The sequence below is a fragment of the Lithobates pipiens genome, unplaced genomic scaffold (genome assembly GCF_037356315.1).
Source record: "Lithobates pipiens isolate NorthernLeopardFrog02 unplaced genomic scaffold, aLitPip1_a1.2 Scaffold_19, whole genome shotgun sequence".
Taxonomy (NCBI): Eukaryota; Metazoa; Chordata; class Amphibia; order Anura; family Ranidae; genus Lithobates; species Lithobates pipiens.
The window spans coordinates 407,285,382-407,304,700 of NW_027507764.1; the positions used below are offsets into that span (position 1 = coordinate 407,285,382).

Here is a 19,319-nt window from a genome sequence, read left to right on the forward strand (position 1 = left end):
CAGCAGTTGATGCTGCGATTTTTCAGTGTGAATAAAAACCTAGCTTTTCCAGTAGAATGCACAAATGCTTAAGGATCCAACAGATAAAAGGAGTTCCTGTTAAAATCTGCTTTTTCCTTGGCAAGTGCCATTACTCAGCCTGCAGTTGCTGCAATAGGCATCTGTCAATCCCTAAAGGACCATTTTAGACAGGCCCTTAAAGAGGTTCCTGCACAAAAAGCCCAAGAATTGGCTGAACTACCAAAAGCATTATGCTTTGCCATAGATGTCATTAAAGATTCTATTCACCAGGCGTCCTGCCTTACGCTTATGCTCTTACATATGCATAGAATCCTGTGGTTAAAAAATCGATCAGCCGAAAAACATCATGTTAAAATCTCCTAACTGGGATCCCTTCTCACGGGGAGCGGCTATTTGGGGAAGAATTGTACAAATATACAGTATATCCAAACAATTTCTAGTGGGAAAAGTACTCTTTTGCCAGTCAAAAGAAAGTATAAATGCCCATCATTTAAATGGGCTATTTCCCCTGCGCCAGGGGCTTCCGCCTCTGGGCAATGGCAAGGGCCTCTGCCGTCAGACTCTAGAGGAAAACCTCAGTCAGGCCCAGGTTCAAAAGTCCTGGGGCCTGAAACCTGCAAAGCAGAATCCTAAAGCCTGATCGTAAAGAGGCAACCCCCCTCACCAAGGCGGGGGGAAGACTTCTGCAGTTTTCAGAAGACTGGCAAGAGGAAATTCAGGACAGATGGGTCATCTCCATGGTAACGCTGGAATTTCAGGACTTTCCACCGTCTTGTTTCCTGAGGTCAATCGTTCCCAAAGGTCCAGAGAAAAGACAATCTGTTTCATGCACTATACTGATTAATATCTCAATGGGTGATCATGCAGATCCCCACAAAAGGGGTTTTATTCAAATCTTTTTATGGTACCAAAACCAAATGGAGATGTCAGACCCATTCTAGATCTAAAAAATCAAAATCAGTTTCTGAAGATCAGGTCAGTGGTTTCTATCCTTCTAGGGGGATAACTTCATGCATAGCTGCATGTTCCTGTATTTCCCGCTCGCCAAAGGTTTCTGCAGTTCGAGTTAGAACAGCAGCATTTCCAGTTTTTTAGCCCTGCCCTTCAGACTAGCTACAGCACCCCGGGTGTTTACAAAAGTGCAAGCCCACCTCTATCCAGGTTAACGGCACAGAGCATAAGGCTTCATGCACACGAGACGCAGATGCAAACTCTGCTGGACACATGCTTTTAAAAGCTGAAACCGGCGTTTAGAAACGCGCATTTTGCCGCGATTTTTACCGCGATTTAGCGGATTTTTACCCAGTTTTACCGCGTTTGCGTCTAGAAGCGTTTAGTTAAACTAACATCATAGACCCTCCCCAGCTCAAAAAACAGTATTATTAACTATTTCAGCAATTTTGTGAGACCAGAGTGAGTAGCAGCAGCTGTGAGAGCTGCAGTGTACTTGTATTTAGCGTGTCACTTGCCACGGCACCTGCCACAAGTTGTGGATTGTCCACTTGCCACGTCACTTGCCACGTCATCTGCCACAAGTTGTGGATTGTCCAACTGCCACGTCACCTGCCACAAGTTGTGGATTGTCCACTTGCCACATCACCTGCCATGTCACCTGCCATGTCACCTGCCACAAGTTTTGGATTGTTCACTTGCCACGTCACTTGCCATGTCACTTGCCACAAGTTGGGGATTGTCCACTTGCCACGTCACTTGCCACATCACCTGCCATGTCACTTGCCACGAGATGTGGATTGTCCACTTGCCACGTCACCTGCCACGTCACTTGCCACAAGTTGTGGATTGTCCACTTGCCACGTCACCTGCCACGTCACTTGCCACATCACCTGCCACAAGTTTTGGATTGTGCACTTGCCACGTCACTTGCCACGTCACCTGCCACAAGTTGGGGATTTTCCACTTGCCACATCACCTGCCACGTCACTTGCCACATCACCTGCCACAAGTCGTGGATTGTCCACTTTCCACGTCACTTGCCACATCACCTGCCACGTCACTTGCCACAAGATGTGGATTGTCCACTTTCCATGTCACCTGCCACAAGTTTTGGATTGTCCACTTGCCACGTCACCTGCCACAAGTTGGGGATTGTCCACTTGCCACATCACCTGCCACGTCACTTGCCACGTCACCTGCCACAAGTTGTGGATTGTCCACTTGCCACGTCACCTGCCACGTCACTTGCCACGTCACCTGCCACAAGTTTTGGATTGTCCACTTGCCACATCAGCTGCCACGTCACTTGCCACAAGATGTGGATTGTCCACTTGTCACATCACCTGCCACGTCACTTGCCACATCACCTGCCACAAGTTGTGGATTGTCCACTTGCTACATCACCTGCCACGTCACTTGCCACAAGATGTGGATTTCCACTTTCCACGTCACCTGCCATGCCACCTGCCACAAGTTGTGGATTTTCCACTTGCCACGTCCCCAGCCACATCACCTGCCACAAGTTGTGGATTGTCCACTTGCCACACCACTTTCCACGTCACCTGCCACGTCACCTGCCACGTCACCTGCCACAAGTTGTGGATTGTCCACTTGCCACGTCACATGCCAGTCACCTGCCACAAGTTGTGGATTTTCCACTTGCCACGTCACCTGCCAGGTCACTTGCCGCGTCACCTGCCAGGTCACTTGCCACGTCACCTGCCACAAGTTGTGGATTGTCCACTTTCCACGTCACTTGCCACTTCACCTGCCATGTCACTTGCCACAAGTTGTGAATTGTCCACTTGCCACATCACTTGCCACCTGCCTTGTCACTTGCCACAAGTTGTGGATTGTCCACTTGCCATGTCACTTGCCACCTGCCATGTCACTTGCCACAGGTTGTGGATTGTCCACTTGCAATTGCAATTGTTTAAAATATTTTTCTAATGGTTTTTCATCATTTGCAATCATTTTTGAGATTTTTAATGTAAAAAAAAAGGTCACCTTTAAAAACGCTTATAAACGAAAACGTGGCAAAACGCGGTAGCGGCGTTTTGCCGCGTTTTGCGTCTGAAACGTGGAAACTTTTGCGTCTGAACCCATTTTTTTGCTTCTGGAAAAACGAGGTTAAACGCAACTGCATAAAAACGGCAAAAAACGAGACTGTGTGCATGGATACATAGGATAACATTGAATGAGTTCAGGAGCAGTTGAAAAAAGTGTCCAACTGCCTCTGAACACGCGTTTAACTGCGTCTCGTGTGCATGAGGCCTAACAGTTTTGGCGTACCTAGATCTATTGCTAATAGACCGGTCGGTGGCTCGTTTGGTGCGGTCTCTAAATTCAAATTTTGGCTATTGAAACCCACATTCTGAAGAAACGTGGACTTTCCGGGTCAGTTACCTCTACCCTGTTTAATGCAAGGAAACCAGCTTCCAGAACTATATATGATAGGGTCTGGAGGGCTTATGTTTCCTGGTGTGAATCCAAGGGTTGGCACCCTTGAAGATGGAGCATAGGCAGAATTCTTGCCTTTCTACAATTAGGGGTAGAGATGAAATTGGCCTTGAGTACCATTTAAAGGCCAAGTCTCAGCTTTATCGGTCTTATTTCAAAGACCGCTTGCTAAACATTCTTTAGTCTGGGGTTTTATGCAACGGGTGATGCGGCTTAATCCGCCAGTCAAACCTCCTTTGAACCCTTGGGACTTGAACTTAGTTTTGTCTGTGTTACAAAAACAGCCATTTGCACTGAGAAAGTTGGTGTTTTTGCTTGCTATAGCCTCAGCAAGGAGGGTTTTGGAATTGGCTGCTCTTTCTTGTAAAGAGACATATTTGATTATTCATGGGGACAGAGTGGTGTTATGCCCTTGTCCATATTTTTTACCAAAAGTGGTCTCAAATTTTCACCTGAACCAAGATATTGTCCTGCCATCGTTTTTTCCCAAAACCATGTTCCAGGGAAGAAAAGTCATTACATTGTCTTGATGTCGTGAGAGCAGTGAAAATCTATTTATTCAGCCACAGGGTCCTAAGAAAGGATAGGCAACGTCGAAATCTACTGTCGCTAAGTGGATTCGGCAAGTTTTATAATTCAAACTTATAATTTAAGGGATAAGATTCCCCCTTTTTCAAGTTAAGGCGCACTCTACCAGGGCGTTAAGTGCTTCTTGGGCAGTGCGTCAACAGGCTCAGATCTGTAAGGCCGCAACTTGGTCTTCAGTGCATACATTCACAACATTTTATTAGGTGGATTTAAGGAGGTATGAGGATATCGCCTTTGGGTGCAGTGTGCTGCAGGCAGCAGTATAGGTCCTCAAGTCCAGGGGTACCCTCCGGGTTGTGTCTCCCTCCCCTCAAATAGCATTGATATGGGACGTCCCATTACGTTTTTACTTAAGGCTCTGTGTCCCATGATGTACGATAAAGAAAATAGGATTTTTTAACAGCTTACCTGTAAAATCCTTTTTTTTGGAGTACATCATGGGACACAGAGGTCCCTCCTCTTTTTTGGGATTTAAGTATTTTGCTTTGCTACAAAAACTGATGTGCTCCTGGAAGGAGGAGGGGTTATATAGGGAGTGAACTTCCTGGATTGGGTATACCAGTGTCCATCACCTGAAAGTGGCCTATAAGCCATTAAGTTATTACTTAAGCCCTGTGTCCCATGATGTACTCCAAGAAAAGGATTTTACAGGTAAGCCGTTATAAAAATCCTATTATTTATAATACATAAACAAGCCTTATGTGCATAAAACTTTAATTTGTGTACATGAATATCTATTCTGTCACTTTAATCCAAAAAAGCACAACAAATCACTGGTGTAATGTACAGTAGCTGCTGAAATAGGTTGTTAGATGACAGTCTGAGACTGACAACTGCTCCACTAGGTTACAAGCTCTGCAAGAAATGCAAATTCTGTTTACTCATCACTCATGTAGTACATAGAAGCAACAGTTATTTGTGGGATAGGTTTATTTAGCTCTGTAGAGGTGAACACTTACGAAGTAATGATGGGCATTGATTCCAAACGTTTTTGAACAGATTGGGTGATCTAATGTCTGTGCAAGGCTTCCATCCTCCCTAGCCCTCTTCATTGTGCTGGGGAACATGTTGTTATTGGTCTGGTTAGAAAACCAGCAACAAAAAAAGGCCTGTATGTCAAAAGTTTGAGATCTCAACATTTTACGGAGGTCTATTTGCATATATAAATTTATACAAATTAAAAAAAAAGAAATTTCAAGGACATACAAGTCCCCTTGCTCACGGTGACAGACACGGGGGTCCTAATAGTCTCTGAAACTCCCATGTTTTATGAGGGTTTTTTTTTTGTTTGAATAATGCTATTTATACAAAACAGACCTCCAGTAAAATGTTTATGGTCTCTCACTTTTTAGTGTGAGTTCTTTGAGGGGAGCTAGGCCAACATTAATATAGTTAAAGAGCCTGGAACAAAAAGTTTGAGACCACAACATTTTACTGAGGTCTGCTTTGCACAAATAACAGTACACAAACAAAAACACCCTAAAAAAACAGACATTTCAGGGACACGCAGGACTCCTGTCTGTCACCTTGAGAAAGGGGGACCTGTATGTCCCCGAAAATGTGTTTTATGTTCTTTTTTGTTTGTATAATTTTTATCTAGTCCAAGACCTCAATAAAATGTTGTGCTCTCAAACTTTTCGTTGCAGATTGTTTATGGTATTAATGTTGGCCTAGCGCTCTCCATTCATGAAAATTACAGGGGCAAGATGTTGTTTTTTTTTTTTTTTCCCACTGGTTAGACAACCTGTCTTGGTCGCTTCGGTTCCCTCCATAGAGGTAAACCGCCCTCTACAACGTTTGGCGTTGCTCCTCTCATGCCCATTCCCCTTTACAATTACATAAACAAGACGGTTTGGCTAAGCTGAGAGATCATGGGCCTGCCACCAATTCCCAGTGCACAGGAGCAATCAAAGTGTGCATGCATGTCTGACTACCATCGTAGATCTATGGTAGTTCAGCTATGTTCTTTTGCTTTGAAAAAAAACAAAAAAACTTTTTTTTAGTAATGCTCTAACAGTATAGTACATTTTCTTGCTCTTTTAGTTTGCAGGATTTTCCTCAGAATCCCTTTGTGAAAGAATCCTGGACTCCCAGTGCGCTGTCCTCATTACTGCAGGTATGAAAATAACTCTTATGTGCTTTGGAACAATACATAATGCACCACTTTGCTTCATGTTAATAAGATCTGAACACTGTTTTTCAGATGGCGTTTTCAGAGGCGAAAAATTGATCAACCTGAAACACATCGCAGATGAGGCAGTTCATAAATGCAAAGAAAAGTAGGTTTTATTTATTCCAGTCTGTTTCCTTTATTTTTGTATGAGAGCATGCTTTTTAGAATTAATTGTCTGAGATATAGCATTGGTTAGATAAAGATAATGGTAGGATATTTTGTTTTTCAGCCGTGATAGGGGTGGACTGTGTACCATACTGTCATGTAGTAAATATGAAAGGGCGCCAAACCAACCCAAAAAAACAGAAACCAATAACCCAAAAAAGTGACCAGGTTGCTGCCCTTTTAAGTGCAAAGTGACGCTACATAATATATCTAAATAAAAGACTCAAGCCTTACAATTCCCCCCCCCCCCCTAAAAAAAAACCCCACTGAATCTCCAAACAATTCACATATATGTGTGTGTGTGTGTGTATATATGTATGTATATATATATATATATATATATATATATGTATATATGTGTGTGTGTATATATGTGTGTGTGTATATATATATATATAAAGTCCAAACATTCAATGTGTTACCTGCCATTTTGGCACTTCAGCACTTTTGAAAGCATTGTGTTTGGCAGCAAATTATTGCACGTTTAGACTTTTTATTACACGTTTACAATTTTTATTTTATGAGCAAAGAGTGGTAAAACCACCCTGACGTATTGTATAAAGATTGTTTTTTCCACTTTAGCAAATGCCACGTTACCATTTTGCCCTAGTTGGCTTCAGTAAAAGCTATACCTTTTTTATACAATGTTTACTGCGCTTTTATATATATTTTGTAGGTCTAACAACTTTTCTGTAAAATGTATGCGTTGGCAAATTTTATATTATGATTACTTAAAAGAAAGTGATTGTTAGTGGAAGATAGTCCGTTTAACTTTGCAATGGTTATACGGTTAGTGTATATGCAAAGCACCCCTTTTTGGTAATACAAGCAGCAGATACATACTTGGCACATTATGTTCCAATAGCTAACACTCATTATTGTATAAAATGCATTTATAAATGTTGTTTTTCATGGTATAAGAATACTGTATAGTGTATACGATTGTGGCTCCTTTATTATGGATATATGATGGATGAAAGTTCAATGTTCACTTTTGCAACTAGGGCTCACACTGTGAAGAACTGCATTGTGGTAAAACACCTCAGTGGAAGGCTCAACAACCAAAATAAATCAAAACTTCAGGTAATCATTTTGTATATTTTTCTAGAACTATTATGCTCTTTCAATAATATAATTCCCTACCCATGTTGTGTTTTTTTTTTTTTTTTTTTGTTTTCTTATTATAGTCGTTATCATTTTGGCTATTTTGTCACCATTAAAATAGACAGTGCCTTGGAAAAAAAAAAAACATATCCCTTGAAATTTTCAACATTTTGTTGTTACACCAAAACTGCAATTTTTTTTTTTTATTTTTTTTTTTTATTGGGATTTTATGTGATAGACCAGTGTTGGCAAACCTTGACACCCCAGATGTTTTGGAATTTCCCATGATGCTAAACTACACTGCAGAGTCCATGAGCATCATGGGAAATATAGTTCCAAAACATCTGAAGTGTCAAGATTGCCCATCACGGTGGTAGACCAGCACAAAGTGGCACATAATTGTGAGGTAGAAGGAAAATGATAAATGATTTTCAATTTTTTTTTTTTTTTTTTACAAATATCTGAAAAGTGTGACATGCACTTAGCAAAAAATGAGGAAAGAAAAAGGGAAATGGGGCTGGAGGGTAACCAACCCCCGGGACTTTTAAACGGTACCCAAATAAAATTAATCAAAGATAATACCCACATAAATAAGACACTTTTTATTAAATAATCGAAACTGTTTAAAATAAATTACACAAATAAACATACAGTCTTCAAAAAAAATAAATCCATTTAATGTCTACAGGAAGGGTACAGATCATAACGCCACAAAATGTTACCAATCCGACACATATGCTAATGCTGCGATTTTCGACATGTTTCGCTCCCTTGAGCTTCTTCAGGATAATGCAGCAAATATTAAAAACTGAGAAAAATAGAAAAACATAGAATAAAGGATATGTCAAATTAAGAGAACATATATAAATAGATACATAGGGGTATTAAACATATCAAATATATAAATTAATCATGGAATTCAAAACGTTAAACACATGTCATTGTATCAAAATGATAAAAGGTGGGCAGAAAAATCATATCTCACCATGTGCATACAAACTTGAAAGTCTATAGTTCAGAAATCACATCAAATAGATGTGCAGTAAAAGAAGGTTTTGATGAAAAGCTTTGATAAAAAGGGCGCGTTGGAAAATACTGGACCCCCCAAAAATCTGCAGAGAGGGACAGTTTAACCACTTAACATCTGGCCCATAGCCGAATGACGGCTACAGGGCGGTTGTTTAACTCTGGGAGGCCGTCATATGACGGCCTCCCAGAATTCCGCTCTCGCGCGCCCACTGGGGCGCGCACTCGAGAGCATCCGTGACCTGTGGACCCGGCGCATCATGGATCACGGTAAACGGCCGCTCATCGTGGCCGTTTACCAAGTGATCGCTCCGTCATTATTTTTATTTTTTTATTTTTTTCAGGCTTCCCAGCTTAGAGGTGAGATGTGGGGTCTTATTGACCCCATATCTCACTGTAAAGAGGACCTGTCATGCCATATTCCTATTACAAGGGATGTTTACATTCCTTGTAATAGGAATAAAAGTGATCAAAAAATTTATTTTTGGGGAAAAAAAACGTCAAACTAAAATAAATAAAGTTAAATGAACAATAAGATTTTTTTTTTTTTTTTTTTTAAAGCGCCCCTGTCCCCATGTGCTCACATGCAGAAGCGAACGCATACGTAAGTCCCGCCCACATATGAAAACTGTGTTCAAACCACACATGTGAGGTATCGCTGCGAACGTTGGAGCGAGAGCAATAATTCTAGCCCTAGACCTCCTCTGTAACTCAAAACGTGTAACCAGTAAAAAAAAAATGAAAGCTTCGCTTTGGGGCTTTTTAAGTAGCGATGTTTGGCGCCATTCCACGAGCGTGTGCAATTTTGAAGAGTGACATGTTGGATATCTATTTACTCGGCGTAACTTCATCTTTCGCATTATGCAAAAATTTGGCTAACTTTACTGTTTTTTGTTAACTTTTTTTTTTTTTTTTAAAGCACAAAATTGTTTTTTTTTTTTTTTCCAAAAAAAAAAGCATTCGAAAAAATATGACCACCATTGTATTCTCTAGGGTCTTTGCTAAAAAAAACATATATAAGGTTTTGGGATTCTATGTAATTTTCTAGCAAATAAATGATGATTTTTACATGTAGGAGTGCTCCAGAACACCTGATGGCGCTCTGTGCATGTTGGGCCTCTGTATGTGGCCACGCTGTGTAAAAGTCTCACACATGTGGTATCGCCATACTCGGGAGTAATAGCAGAATGTGCTTTGGGGTGTAATTTGTGGTATGCATATGCTGTGTGTGAGAAATAAACTGATAATATGACAATTTTGTGGAAAAAAAAAAAAATCTTGATTTTGCAAAGAATTGTGGGAAAAAATGACAACTTCAAAAAACTTAGTAAATACCTTGGAATGTCTTCTTTCCAAAAAGGGGTCATTTGGGGGGTATTTGTACTTTTCTGGCATGTTGGGGTCTCAAGAATTGAAATAGGCCATCAGTACTTCAGGTGTGATCAATTTTCAGATATTGGCACCATAGCTTGTGGACTCTATAACTTTCACAAAGACCAAATAATATACACCAATTTTTATCAAAGATATGTAGTGGTATAAATTTTGGCCAAAATTTATGAAGAAAAAATTACTAATCTGCTAAATTTTATAACAGAAACAAAGAAAAATTCATTTTTTTTTTTTTTTTACAGAATTTTTGGTAATTTTTTCTTTTATAGCACAAAAAAAAAAAAAAATGAGCAGTGATTAAATACCACCAAAACAAAGCTCTATTTGTGTGAAAAAAGGACAAAAATGTCATATAGGTCCAGTGTTGCATGACTGAGTAATTGTCATTCAAAATGTGAGAGCATCGAAAGCTGAAAGTTGGTCTGGTTATTAACCACTTCCCGACCCCCGCACGACGATGTACGTCGACAGAATGGCACGGGCAGGCATATGGGCGTACATGTACGTCCCTGCCTTCACGCGGGTCGGGGGCCCGATCGGGCCCCCGCCCGGTGCCTGCGGCGGTCGGTATTCGTTCGGGAGCGATCCGGGATGAGGGGGCGGCCATTCATTCATGGCCACCCCCTCGCGGTCGCTCCCGACGAATAGAAATCCTTCGTGACATCACTTCCTCTCCTGTAATGTAAACACAGGAGAGGAAGTGATGTAATCTCTCCTCCGTGTCTGTATTTTTCGTTCCGACACCGAGGAGAGAGGATCGGTGAGTTGCACCAACACGACACTTCACAGTAGAACATGCCAGGCACACTCACACCCCCCCAATTACCCCTGCCCCCCAGTCACAGTGACACCAATGTCATTTTTTATTTTTTTTGCATTGGTGTCATTTGTGACTGTAATAACTGTTAGGGCAGTTGGGGTTAGCCCCCTTTAGTTCTAATGTACCCCCCTAACCCCCCCAATAAAGATTTAACCCCGTGATCACCCCCATCGCCAGTGTCACTAAGGCTGGGTTCACATTGCAGCGGTTTATGAGAACGAATGTGATTCGCACCGCACTGCAGTGCAAATCACATCTGATCTGATCACAAATCACATCCGATGGCTGAATTCGCATCGCACCCGCCGCAAATTCGCACGGGACCCTTTTTTTGGCCCGCAGCAGAATCGGATCGCATGGGTGTTCACACCATGCGATCCGAGTTTGCAGATCGCACTGCGATATGCGAACTGATCTGGGGGTGTCATTAACATTTCACTGACACTCCCAGCAGTTCGCATAGGGCAGTGTGAACTGCCGCCGGGAGGCATGCGATGCGGGAACCCGCCGCGGATTCGTGGTGTTCCCGCATCGCTCCAGTGTGAACCCAGCCTAATAAGCTTAAGTTAACCCTTTCACCAGTGATCACCATATAACTGTTACAGGTGACGCTGGTTGGTTAGTTATTTTTTTATAGTTTCAGGGCACCCGCCATTTATTACCTAGTCTCACTAGTGTACCCCTAAATTTAGGGGTGTCTACTTTCCAAAATGGGGTCATTTGGGGGGGGGGTTTGTGCCATCTTGGCATTTTATGGCCTTCAAAACTGTAACGCCCTTAGAAAGCCTGAAGGCGGTGCTTGGTTTTCGGGGCCCCGTACGCGGCTAGGCTCCCAAAAAGTCCCACATATGTGGTATCCCCGTACTCAGGAGAAGCAGCAGAATTTATTTTGGGGTGTCATTTCACATATGCCCATGGCATGCGTGAGCAATATATCATTTAGTGACAACTTTGTGAAAAAAAAAAAGTTTGTAATTTTCCCGCAACTTGTGGCAAAATATAAAATATTCCATGGACTCAACATGCCTCTCAGCAAATAGCTTGGGGTGTCTACTTTCTAAAATGGGGTCATTTGTGGGGGTTTTGTGCCATCTTGGCATTTTATGGCCTTCAAAACTGTAATAGGTAGTGAGAAGTGAAATCAAAGATTTACGCCCTTAGAAAGCCTGAAGGCGGTGCTTGGTTTTCGGGGCCCCGTACGCGGCTAGGCTCCCAAAAAGTCCCACATATGTGGTATCCCCGTACTCAGGAGAAGCAGCAGAATTTATTTTGGGGTGTCATTTCACATATGCCCATAGCATGTGTGAGCAATATATCATTTAGTGACAACTTTGTGTAAAAAAAAAAAGAAAAAAAAAAAAAATGTTTTTTTTGTCATTATTCAATCGCTTGAGGCAAAAAAATAAAATATTCAATGGGCTCAACATGCCACTTATCAATTTCCTTAGGGGGTCTACTTTCCAAAATGGGGTCATTTGGGGGGGTTTTGTACTGCCCTGCCATTTTAGCACCTCAAGAAATGAGATAGGCAGTCGTAAACTAAAAGCTGCGTAAATTCCAGAAAACGTACCTTAGTTTGTAGATGTGACAACTTTTGCGCAAACCAATAAATATACAATTATTGACTTTTTTTTTTTTTTACCAAAGACATGTGGCTGAATACATTTTGGCCTAAATGTATGACTAAAATTGAGTTTATTGGATTTTTCTAATAACAAAAAGTAGAAAATATCATTTTTTTTTCAAAATTTGCGGTCTTTTTACGTTTATATTGCAAAAAATAAAAATCGCAGAGGCAATCAAATACCATCAAAAGAAAGCTCTATTTGTGGGAAGAAAAGGACGCAAATTTTGTTTGGGTACAACATTGCATGACCGCGCAATTACCAGTTAAAGCAGCGCAGTGCCAAATTGTAAAAAGACCTCTGGTCATTTACCAGCAAAATGGTCCGGTCTGAAAGTGGTTAAGGGTGTTTAAGTGCCCAGTGGTCAAGTGGTTAACATTGTAATATGTCAACTATAGCATTAAGAAATAAAAAGAGAGAGGGAATATGGTAACACACATTACCTGGAGATGATTGAAGTAACCACAATTGATTCAATTGTAACATGACAAAATGTGGAAAATTTCAAGATGTATGAAGGCACTGTAAATGCTATTGATTATTATGCTATTGCTATTATAATCCTATATTGTTATGCTTTGTATGAAGGTTTCCTGGAACCCAGACAGTGATTTGTGGTTGGATGAGCTGATGGTAGATGCAAAAGAAGAATGTGAACCTGAGTGGCTGGATTCAGAGGATCCTCTTTTCATTCTCTATACCAGTGGCTCTACTGGGAAACCTAAGGTACAGATCCTGTTGTTCTATGTTAGGAAATGTATCCAAAATGATCAAGCAAGACAGACCTGTTCACTGTATCATATAGTTGTATAGGCTGTAGTGTCTATGAATGGGTCTAAAATATCTTTAGTTAAACTGAGTCTGACAAATGAAGTGGCCATTGAATGTACTCAACTGACATCAGTCTATTCAGGCAAAATTACTGTGGTTGGTTCTCTCTGCTTTGTCTCCTACTGCTCTTAAAATCTAAACTCTTAGATGAAAACACCTTGAGATACCAATTATATTTTTATGCTTGTCCTGCCCCTCTTTATATTAGTTGACAGTGTAAAGAAGTCAATGGGAGAACCGTTCCCTTACATTGATGGTCCGTGGTAAAGTGCCGCCTTAGCTTGATGATGAATGGGATATGCTTCCCTTGCATTGGTAGGCATTGGGAAAAGAGTCCTTGTATATTGGTATTCAGTGGGAAAAGTTCTCCTTTTACATTTGGTGGTCATTGTGAAAACGTTTTTATATTGGTGGTCAGCAGGAAAATTCTCCTTTTACATTGGTGGTCACCTTAGATATATAAATGGGATATGCCTCCCTTACATTGGTGAGCATTGGGAAAAGAGTTATTTTTTTATTGATATTCAGTGGAAAAAAGCGTTCCTTTTACATTGGTGAGCATTGGGAAAAGAGTCCTTTTTTATATTAGTGGTCAGTGGAAAAGTACTCCTTTTACATTGGTGGTCAGCAGGAAAAGCGCAACCTTTTACATTGATGAACAGTGGGCAAAGTGCTCCTTTTTATATTGGTAGTCGGTGAAAGAAGGGCCCCCTTTATATAAGTGGTAATTTGGAAAAATTCCCCTTGCATTTGTTGTGCAGTAATAAACTGCCTTTTTACATGGTCAGTGAGGGGAGGGTCATATAACATTGGTGGTCAGGAATAGAATGACACCCTCTTACACTGATGGTCATTGATTAAGTGCTTCCTTACATTGATGGTCAGTGTCTGATAGGGCTGAAACAACTAATCGATGAATCGACAACTAATCGATTATGAAATTAATTGATTACTATTTTCATAATCGATTAATCGGCCAGTAACATAATGGGGTTAAAAAAACTTAAATGAGCCCTTTATAGTACAAAAATGGCAAATAATCGCTACTGTAAATGCCACGTTCACAGTTCTACAGTTTAAAAAATGAACCCCCTACAGTAGTGATTATCTGCTTTTTGATGTAGCATAAAGGGCTACTTTTTATTTATTTATTTTTTTTTTTATTTTTTTTTTTTTAGTTAACCCCATTATGTTACTAAACGTCTTAGCCCTGGTTCACATCTATGTGTTTTTATTTTTTTTGGTGCTTTTTGCAGAAACGCACTACAGTTCATTTACATGGTTTCCTATGGGACACGTTCACATCTATGCTTTTTTCAGCCGCTGGGTATTTGGAAACGGTCAGGGACTTTTTTTTTTTTTTTTACACAAAACAATACTTTTTAGGTTCAATGTACTTCAATGGAGAAGCTGCAGAAAAGCATGTAATGGGTTTTGCAGCAAATTGTGTTTTTTAATCTGCCCAACAACAAATTGGCCAAAAAAATGCAAAAACTCAAATCGCAGCAAAATCACATGCACAAAAATCAAAAAGCACTGCAGAAACAGATCAAAAGCAAACTGCATACCGAGCCTTATGCTGGCCACATGGATCAATTTTCAGACAAAAAATCCTTGTACATTCGCTGAAAGAATGTTTTGAAAATTTCACTTATTTTTAACATTGTTTTTAAAATGAATGTAATTTCTGAACGAAAACCACATACACTGTCTGAAAATTCCTTTCACCAAGCAGTTTTCTGTTTCCAAATTCTCCCGTCACTGTGGTTGAAAATGAACATCGATTTGACCCCACTAACAATTAGAAAATCGAACAAACGTTCTTAAAATACATTTTTTTTTTTTTTTTGAGGGAAGATCTCCTCTAATAGTATATACAGTATATCTCTTCTGTCTGTTTTCAGAGTGGATTAGAGATTTTGCTCTCTAACCATATAGTTGGTTATTTATATTTACCACTGCATAGAGATATTTAAGAATAAATTGTTTTGGGTTTTTTAACGTTCCATATTAACAAAATTATACACCACTTTTTTTTTTTTTAAAGTTTATTAACCGATTAATCGTTCGTTGCAGCCCTAGTGTCAGAAGCACCCCCTTACATTGGGGATCAGTAGGAAAAGGGTTACCTTACATTAGTGGTCAGTAAGAGAAGTGCCTCCTTACATTTGTGGACATTGGAAGTGCTCACTTGTAGTGGTGTCCGGTGCTAAAATGCCCCTTTTACACTGGTGGTCAGTGGTCGAAGGGTCCCATTACATTGATTTTCATTGAGGGAATAGACCCCCTTACATTGGTAGTGAGTGGTTAAGTGCTCCCTTACATTGGTAATCGGTGATAGAAGGGTCCCCTTATACTGGTGGTTACTGATGAAGTGCCTCCTTCATTGGGGGTTACTGGTGAAGTACACGTTTGCATTGGTGAAAGTTGGTTATTTATCACCACAAGAAGATGGTAAGTGAATTGAATGTGAAGGTTACTGTCAGATAAAATAAAGAACACTGGTAAAAACTTCTACATCTTAATACATTTTACATCTGTCATCTTTACCTGTATAAGTAAAGGTATCTCTTTAAAGGAGTTGTAAACCTCCTGTAATGCTGCAGCCCTCCCGAGCCCCCGTTCTACTTACCTGTACCCCCCCTAAAGCCGGTGTCTTGGGTCCTGATTGGATGAATTGATCGCAGCGCAGCCATTGGATCCCGCTGCTGCAGATCAAATCCACTGACCTGGGGGGCGTGGCTGAATAATACATTCGGCTTCTATGGATGCCGAATGAATGACTCAGGAGTGTGCCCACAAGCTAACCCCCCGGGAGATCGCTTCTCCCTGGAGGTTATCTAATGTGGTGAGGAGCCACGAGAGCTGCCGATGGACCCCAGACGAGGATGTTCGGGGCCAAAAATAAAGCTGCACAGTGGAGGTAAGTATGACTGTTTTGTTATTTAAAAAAAAAAAAAAAAAAAAAAAACTTTAGTGTCACTTTAAGTTTCCTATTGGTGTCGGACTCTGGGAAGAAGCTGTGCAGAAAAATGTCACGTCAGTTATGTCCACGTAGCATGTAGGGACGTTTGTAAACACATTCTTATTTTTTTTTATGACGCATTGAAGAGAGCCACTCCCTGCTTAAACATTCTAGATTACACAGAGTGACAATTTCTTTTTTACACACATCTAACAAGGCTAGGATTGCTTTATTTATGCTTGTCGGCTATAAACATGAGGCAATGCTTTTTCTGTTCATTTTTAATAGATTATCAATTGAGCTGTTTACAAGGTGGTGCAATGTATTACAGATGTGCCATTTCCCACTTAGTATAAGAATTAATGGGATATGAAAGATATTAAAGTGCAACTGAAGAATTATTTTTATTTTCCTTGTTGTAACAAGTAAAGAATGTGACATTATTATTATTATTATTCTTATCGTTTTCAATTAGCAAAGAACTGCATGAATTTTGCAGCTTACACCAAAGTTAAGTAAAATTCTTGTAATGGGTGTAGGCCATTTATGTACTTCATAAAGCATGACCGAAAAACTTCTAGGACATTGCCTTGCTATTCATCTTCACCATCACAGGGGTGAGCATTACTCAGAAAAAGAGCTTGCTCCTGTGACGGTGAAAGTGAACAGTAAAGCAGACCATAGATGATGCACTTTTCTTTCCTGCAGCTATGGGTTGCAGGAAAGAAAATAGCTTGATTCCCCCATCAACACTGACTCGCTGAGCTATTTTGTTCTCTGGGGGGGAATATCAAAGCTTTTCATAAAATCTACAGACCCGTATCTATTGCTTGTCTTATGTCCTTACAGACTATAGGGAATGACACAGGAAGGAGTTGACCAGCTGATCTTATTGGCACACACCCTGCATCATTCACCCACTCATTCCCAGCTGCACGTTTTTTAAATTAAATGCAATCTATCAGTGATCACCCTTCTCACTAAATCCACAATATACAATCAGATGGCCATCTTTATACAAGTACATGGGAGGGAGTGGACAGAAACACTCAGCTGTCAAGCCCCGTTCACATCTCTGCATAGGCCGAGGTGTTTTGAAGCATTTTCACTCATCACACATAGGGCAGCCCATCCACCTGAATGAGCTCCCCTACACGCAGCAATCACCCCAAAGAATCTTCAGAATTATTATTTTTTTTTTTAAGAGCATAGCTTGGTGCGTTTGTTATTACTGCGATTTTTGGTGCAGTTATGACATGCAAGTTAACGCACAGATGTGAATGGAGCCTCATTGTTCTTGTGTTAACACACCAATTTCACTTTCAGGGCCCATTCACATCTAGCATAGTGGGAGTGAATGTTTGTTTTGTGTCTCGTTTTTCATGTGACATGCATAGGGCAACCTGTTGATTTAAATGGACTGTGCTATATGTGGCTTATTGGACATGTTGGCATTTTGTAGGTTACTGTGTGTTTTTGCAGCATTTGTCACTCCTTTTTTCACATGGCAAAATGTGTGTTTGCTTCTGTTTGGTGTGGTGTTAACAATTAATGGCACTGAAAGCGCAACTAGTAATTTTAGGTGTATAAAGGTGGCCGTACACTATATATACAATCTGATTGTACAGTCTCCTCCTTTAGATAAACGCCTATCCAGCCAATCACTCTGTATTCAATCAGGCAGGCCATTGCACTATATAATTGATGGCCCATCTATAGGAGATTGTACAATCAGATTGTATAGTGTGTAGCTACCTTTTATACGCCTTAAATTACTAGTTGCATTTTCAGTGCCATTAAACGGTAATGGCACATCAAACACACATTTTGCAATGTGAAAAAAATGAATGGCAAATGCTGCAAAACGCACAGTAAAAAAACACGCAACCCACAAAACGCCAACCTGTCCCATAAGCCACATATAGCACAGTCCATTTAAATCAGCAGGTTACCCTATGCATGTCACAGGAAAAACAAGACGCAAAGTAGGCGCTCCAACTATGTTAGATGTGAAATTGGTGAGGTAACACAAGAACGGGTGGATGGGCTGCCCTATGTGTGATGAGTGAAAATGCTATAAAACACAGCTGAGTGTTTCTGTCCACTCCCTTCTATGTTATTGTATAAAGATGGCCATACACTATGCAATCTGATTTGTATATTGTGTATTTAGTGAAGGGTGATCACTGATTGCATTTCATTTAAAAATTGTTCACCTGGGAATAGGACGGTGGATGATGCAGGGTGTGTGCTAATGAGATCAGCTGGTCAATTCCTTCCTGTGTCATGACCTACAGTCTGTAAGGACGTAGGACAGAAGCAATAGATACATTTTGAATCATGGATGTAGGACCGTAAGATATGTGTCTGTAGATTTTATGGAAAGCTTTGGTATTTTTGCAAAAAAGTATATGAATGCTATATTGGTGCATAGGGGAGCTGGAATTTAGAAAGTAAAAAAAAAAAAGGTGAACTTAGCCTTTTAAAATCCAACAGGCTGATTGTACCCAAGGTGATCAATTGATTGACTTGAGTACAATCAGCCTGCCCATACATCGTTAGAATATCGGCCAGTCCCCACTGAACCGGCCAAGATTTGAACCATCTGGGGCTGGCTTAAGTGCTAGGAGTCTCCTAGCAATGTCCTTTTGGAGTTTCTAGTCAGGCGCTTCATGAGATATATAAATGGCCTATAGCAGAGGCATTCTTCAATTTTTGGCAAAGCTGCACACTTTTATATAGAAACAAGACTTCTCTGCATAAGTATTTTTTTTGGTAAAGGTGACCTATGCCTTTTTAAAGGGGATGTAAACTCTCTCCTATACCCAGTGAAGTGAACAGCCTCAGATGATGCACATGGATGAAACAAATCTCCCTACATAAGTTTTACATGTATATCTGCTGTCTTCAGCTTTATATACTGTTTAGAAAGTGATCATCTTGTTACAAATTTTTCCTCCTGTTCCACCACTGTGGTGGGGAGTCTTGGCATACACTGTGTGACAGCTGATTGGAGGAAGGGCACACACCCTCCTCTTCTAATTTATCTCCAAGTTCCCTCCCCAACACATTTCCAGCTGCCTTTATCTCCTGTGTCAGAGAACTTGTCAGAAGCTATAATTTTGATAACGGGAACGGAGCAGCAGAAAGACATGGGACTTAGAGATTTGGACAGAGATAAGTAAACTCTGCAGA

The 19,319-nt window shown here is 40.5% G+C and overlaps 1 protein-coding gene across 1 annotated transcript in view; it reads left to right on the forward strand.

The window, feature by feature from the left end:
- LOC143997071 (acetyl-coenzyme A synthetase, cytoplasmic-like) overlaps positions 1-19,319 on the forward strand; it is a 75,452-nt gene that overhangs the window by 19,682 nt on the left and 36,451 nt on the right. The window contains exons 5-8 of the mRNA XM_077492461.1: positions 6,067-6,139; positions 6,227-6,302; positions 7,366-7,444; positions 12,917-13,054. Of these exons, the coding sequence (XP_077348587.1) occupies positions 6,067-6,139; positions 6,227-6,302; positions 7,366-7,444; positions 12,917-13,054 (366 nt within the window). The remainder of the gene's footprint in view (positions 1-6,066; positions 6,140-6,226; positions 6,303-7,365; positions 7,445-12,916; positions 13,055-19,319) is intronic.